The 6465-nt window shown below is 33.6% G+C and overlaps 1 protein-coding gene across 1 annotated transcript in view; it reads right to left on the bottom strand.

The window, feature by feature from the left end:
- Positions 1-2643, bottom strand: part of LOC107443018 (cytochrome P450 3A9) — a gene marked incomplete at its 5' end in the record, with an annotated part of 37401 nt that extends 34758 nt beyond the window's left edge. The window contains 2 exon segments of the mRNA XM_043051578.2: positions 1342-1438; positions 2581-2643. Coding sequence (XP_042907512.2) covers positions 1342-1438; positions 2581-2643 — 160 coding nt within the window.
- Between the last annotated feature and the right edge of the window lie 3822 nt (positions 2644-6465).

The raw sequence follows: 6465 nt of genomic DNA on the forward strand, positions 1-6465 counted from the left end.
ATAATACTTACATAAGTTTAAAATTACTAAATAAATTCAAATAAAATCATAATAACACAAATAAACCTCAACAGATCAATTTATTTGGACTAAAATATATGAAAACCCACAACAAAATGACATAATTTGCTGCCAGCTTGTTGACGTCACAAAACCTAAGACGCTGATTGGTTAAGGGAGAAAAAACTTGGATGGAAAGTAGAACATGCTCTACTATCGTCCAAGAAGTTGGACCAAGTTCTTGGATGTTTGTTTACACGATCCAAGCTCAAAGCAAAACAAGTTTCCATCAAAATCAATCAATCTCTGTCCAAGAAATTAGATCGTCTAAACAGGCCTTAAGATACAATAAGATGCAAACAATATCAATAAGATACAATAAATTCAAACAAGAGCATATATATTGAGAGAGTAAAAAAGATTAGTTGCACAGTGCGCAAAATAGAAAACGGACTATCCAGATTAACTTTTGATCTAATGATCGGATTTTCAAGTTTTATTACTCACTCTTAAAGGTTTGAGACGATGATTTCAAATATGCTAATTAATTAGTGCAGACAATATTTTAAATTACGAAATCAGACAACAAAACGAATTTTCTCTCAATAAACATATAATTTTATTGACGGATTTGGATTTCTGACTTCCTAAAATATACGGGGTGGCCGCAATCCGGATAAAATAGGGTCTCTTTAAAATTCGATTTCTCAGGAATTATTAGACCGATTTTATTCAAATATTGTATTTTGTCATGTAGAATTACATTTTTCAAATTGAGATAAAAAAATCATTCAAATTAATTATATAAATTAATTATTCAATATTATAATTCAAATTTTTTTGACTATTATTAAATAAAATATTAAAAAATAATAAATATTTACTAAAAATTATATTTTTCATGGAATTGTCTTCGGATAAACGAATTTCATAGTTATGTGTAAAAACTTTTCAATTCGCTTAAGAGTTCTCGAAATATGGCGCAATACGCGAAAAATAAAATTAATATGAAAGAGTCCAAACTTTGGTCCCCCTCTCCTGACCGAAAACGGGGACCATATGTCCCAGATTGTGGCTACCCCTTACAATTTGAGGACAGAAATCTATAACCGTTGTAAGAATAGTATCAGAGAAATTACGTTTTTGTGTCCGATTTCGTAACTATCGTCTGCACTAATTACTTAGCATATTTAAGATTAACCCCTTTGAACAATTAAGAATGAGTCCTCTCTAGCGTGAAGATCCGCTCATTAGATCAAAAGTTATTCCATTTTGTATTTTGCGCATTGCACATAAATTCACCAAAATGATAACAGTTAAGTGTTTAACTGTCGTACTTACGTATCGCAAAGTGGGCAACAGAGATCCAACAAACGGATAGGGTTTAACGAATGGTACATTTTTCTCTTTCCACACATTATGATTCCTTACAGAGAATCTAAAAAATATTTTTTAAAAATTATTTTGTATTATCATTTTCTCTGGAACACAATTATTAGATAAATTAATTAGAATAATTATTAAGATTTTTAAATTTTTTTTAAATACTTCTTTCTATACACATACCTATATACTGTTTTCTTCCTATTCTGTGTTTTATTTTTATTTCAACGACTGTTACGTCGTTGAACAGCAGACTCAATTTTTTGGGTTTACGACTACCAATGTTCAACTCCGTAGCCTTGTAATTTTGAACCCAATCCAGAAGACAAGGAAACTCGTGTATCAAGTATTGGGCAAAATTTGCCTTCGTGGAGAACTTTCTGATGGAAGCCACCCACATTTGCGTTACATGGAGAGGAAGATCACGAAAACTTCCCACGGTTAGCCTGACTGCAAGGGGACTCCAACCCATGATCCGTCTACCACTGAGGATATTTCACGTCAGCACTGTGGTCGGTGCAAGCCAGATGCGGAATTCGCATCGACCAGCCATCGCTAGGATCGAACCCAGTTCACCTCATTGAAAGGTGAACGCTATATCCCCTGATCCATCGCGGCTCTCCTATTCTGGTTTCTGATTCACCGATTCACTGATTTCCTTACAGGACTATTCGTTCTCCCATTTATTGATACTTCCCATGACGGATCATTCATTCGCACTTGAACGGATTCATTTCCAGTTTGATTTTTAATTCCAACCTTCACGGATTTCCTTTAATACCGATTTTTGAGTCACAGAAATACCATACTGATTCACCCTTTCATCGATTTCCTCATATGCTGATTCCTGATTCGCTCCTTCTCTGTGCTTTCGTTCTTTTTATTATTTTTCATCTAGTCATGTTTGTAAACATAGAATTCATAAACTAGGTTATTTATAAGTAAATAAGTTCGGTTATTTAAAAGTGTAATAGTTCAAATTAAGGATTAATTTTTCACAATAGGTATAACTTCGAAAATTCCACGCATCTTCCAACCAAAAAAATAAGTGTTCTTAAAACAAGTGATTGTTGGTAATAAACAGAATTAACATTTCATTTCGTATATCAATCTTAATCCCAAAAATATTTTAACAGAACAGTACTAGAAAAAATGACTCTATAAAGGATTAATGTAAGAGTAAAAAATATATCTTACCGATAAAGGATATAAAGTAATATGACTCCAAGCACTGCACTTGAAACATAAGCATTCAGCAAACTTTCCAATAATTCCATGATTAAACAAAAACAAGAGACTAACTCGTCGTTACATAATCATGTAGTCCTTGTTCATTTAGTATATATAATGAATTCTTAATCAAACAGTATTTCCATAACCAGAGAAATTTGATTAGATATGTATGATGGAAATGCAATACAAAGTAAGAAAAATTGTGATTTTAAAATGATAACAAGAACCTTGAAATAAGATAAAAGATAAAGTATATTTTATCAAAACAAGAGTTCAAATGGTCTAAAGTATTTGATTTTATATTATAAATCGATATCACTTTTTCAATAAAACTTGTAAATGAAAACAAATAAGTCATGCGACTAAAAGATACGAACTGACACTTAAATTGATGCGAAGGTAAAAGAGAAAAAAAATACTAAACTGATTTAATTTAATTATTTGTTAAATAGGATATGATTTAAACCAAGGTTAGTAGACAGTCTCGTGAGTTTTTATTCGTAATTTCCTTAACCCCGTTTTATGACGTCATAAGCAGCTTGGCAATTTAACCAATATATTCTCTATTCATTGTAACATTTTAGAAAGCTAATATAATATTAAAACTATTGAAATACAATTTCACATTATTGTATTTACCTGGATTACTTTTCTATAATAAATATGGGTCGTTTATGTTAGAATATTTATTTAAAAAAATTTATAACATATTTCAAACATGTTTAAACACAACATTTATTTTCCTTAATGTCTAATAAATAGAAATTTTGTTTTTCGAAACAGCTTAGAAACAAAATAACGTCAAAAGAATAATTTATTTTTAAACAAGTTTCACAAAACATACATTTTATTATAATAGAATGCTAATCTATAAGTGTATGTGGCTCCATAAACTCGAATACTTTTTTATCTATTGGTAACACTATAGTTATTATTCATTTTAAATAAATAATCCCAAGTATCTGAAACGGTAAAATATTACTTGATTAAAAACATCATGTATTTAAAGATACACAAAAAGGGGGAAAAAACTGTTTTAAGCGTTTCTAAAATAGGTAACCATTTTCAAGACTTGCTGGACGTGTTTCTTCTCAATCAGGTCTGGTAAATATTGAAAATAGGCACATATTTTAAAAGTGCTTGAAACATGTCGACGGTCATACCAATTATTAGTGACGGAGCTTGTCTTTTCCGAACGATACCATATACTATATATTAAGATATACTCAAGTCATAATTCGAGAGGTGCGTAAGGAAGTAGTATAGCAAGTAATGGAGTATTGGGAAGAGTTTTCTATCTCATATCAAGACAAAAGTGGAAATAAGTTCAACAATTCTGATGCCCCGAACTCATACTTATGGTGATTTGTGTGATTTAATGGCTGTCGGGCAGATTTTAAGTTCTTCTTTCAATAGAAATACACTCATGTCCATAAATTAAGGATAATTCAGAATCACACGGAAATCAAACTCTAAAATTAAAATTTCACCTGTAGAATTATCACACACATCCTGAAGAAGAATATGCAAATTACAGGAAACCACTAAATGACGCTGGTAGTACGTCACAATGACGAGAGTGTAAGAGAGGGGTACATAAGGAATGGTGGCATAGAAGTAAAATTGTTCACAAGTTCTTTAAAAGCCTTTTAGTGCAATAACCGCATAGTTATGGCACCAAGGAAGCATTAGGATGATTTTTTACGTGGCAGAATCATCGGACGACTGGAATGTGGACGTACCCAGCTGGAAGTATCCGAGGAACTTGGAATCACCCAGAGTGTCATCTCCAGGCTTTGGCAACGATTCCAAGATGATGGTAATGTGAGTAGACGTTACAGCACAGGTCGCCCCCGAGTTAAAACGCCAAATGAAGACCGGTATTTGGCAGTTACTGCCAAAAGAAACAGACGGAGCACAGCATCAGACCTGTCTCGTCAGCTCTCTTCAGCTACCAGTACGACAGTTTCAGGGCAGACCGTGTACAGACGCTTAGGGCACATTGGTCTATATGCTCGTAGGCCTGTCAGATGTGTTCTACTTACCGCAACTCACTGTCGCCTGCGATTAGCCTGGAGTAGAGAGCATGCATTGTGGACACCGCAACAGTGGTCTTGTGTGATGTTTTCCGACGAGTCCAGGTTTAGTTTGCAGTCTGATTCTCGCTGGACTTTCATACGGAGAGCGCCAGGTACCCGTTACCACCAAGACAACAACATTGAACGACATCGTTATGGTGGTGCAGGATGGCTCATTTGGGGAGGAATTATTCTTGGTTCCAGAACTGACCTGCAGGTTCAGAGTGTAACGATGACGGGCCACATCTGTAGGGATGTCATTCTGGAACAACATGTACGTTTGTTTCGGGGCGCCATGGGTGCTGCATTTCCGTTTATGGACAACAACGCCCGTCCTCACCGTGAAAACATTGTAGACAAATGCCTTCAATCGGAGGATATCACCCGTATGGATTGGCCAGCATACTCACCGGCATCAATCCAATAGAGCATGTGTGGGATATGCTTGGCCGACGAATTTCAGCCCGTCAACCCCCTCCCACTTGTCTACCGGACTTTCGGAGGGCATTGCTTGATGAGTGGTGTAATATTTGCCAAGATCAGATTGATAATTTGATACTCAGCATGCCTAGGCGTTGTACGGCCTGTATTGCATCGTCCGGGAGACATACTCCATATTAACCGTCATACTAACCATGTTATACTGCTTTTTGTAAAAAGGTTCTTTTTTGAAATTTGCTCCAGGGAGTAAAAATCGCAATTTTTATTAATTATGTCAAACATATAGCATCTTTTCTGCTCTTTACCTTTTGTTTAATACATAGACTTTACAAATAAGTCAAATTTGTTTGGCTTCTGTCTCTTTCTGTGCCTGAACTTCATTATCCTCAATTTATGGACATGAGTGTATATGATGCATTAAAGCCCACTTCCTAATTATTTTTAATTCAATTTAGAAGATAATATTTGAGAACAAAACAAACTTGCCTTCCATGTGTACTTCTTGAGAAAAATCAACAAGCCTCTAAATTATACATACATATGTATGCGTGTGTCTGCTAAAATAATTAATAAAAAATATCTACAGCCAAAATGACAGCTTTAAAGTTTAATGAGCCTTTTGGGTATTTTATATCATAATCATATATACTTAATTGTGAAGACCAGCGGGACAGTTTTCTTTTTAAATTTTTTACATTTATCAGCCAAACTAATGCTACATGGTATGTATGGAGAATCTATTGCCAAATAAATAATGGTGGAATTTGTTTATTGCATCAACAATAGCAAGACATTCAAATTAGGTGATAGTGTAATTTTTTCATAGTCTCTTAAAGAACGAGAATGGAATGCTATTGGATGTAAAACACCTGAAACATCTGGTTGTTTCAAAATTGCTCCGACACCACTTGCACTTGCTTCAACAAAAATATGACATTGTAATTTAGGATTAAATATTTTAAAAACGAGTTTAGAAATTAAAGCATCTTTCAAAATTTCGAATGGTTCTTGATATTTGGGAGAGTCACACCAAGTTGCATTTTTCTTCTAGAGATTATTTAAATGTGTTTTAATTTTTACAAAATTATTTATAAATTTATTATACACATTTATTGAAGAAGCGTTGGAGAGATTTAACATATGTTGGTGTGATTTAACATAGTTTTCATAAATGTTACTCCACCTATTGAGGAGTAACATTTAGAGAAAAGTATGTTTCTCATAGTTAGTAAAGAGAAAACTGTAAAATGTTAATTAATGCATAACTTGGAGCCAAAAATAAATGAAAAGATAGGCTGTTAATATTCAAGAGTGGTGAGAAAGTATTATA

Source organism: Parasteatoda tepidariorum, chromosome 5, assembly GCF_043381705.1.
Source record: "Parasteatoda tepidariorum isolate YZ-2023 chromosome 5, CAS_Ptep_4.0, whole genome shotgun sequence".
In the NCBI taxonomy this organism is placed as follows: Eukaryota; Metazoa; Arthropoda; class Arachnida; order Araneae; family Theridiidae; genus Parasteatoda; species Parasteatoda tepidariorum.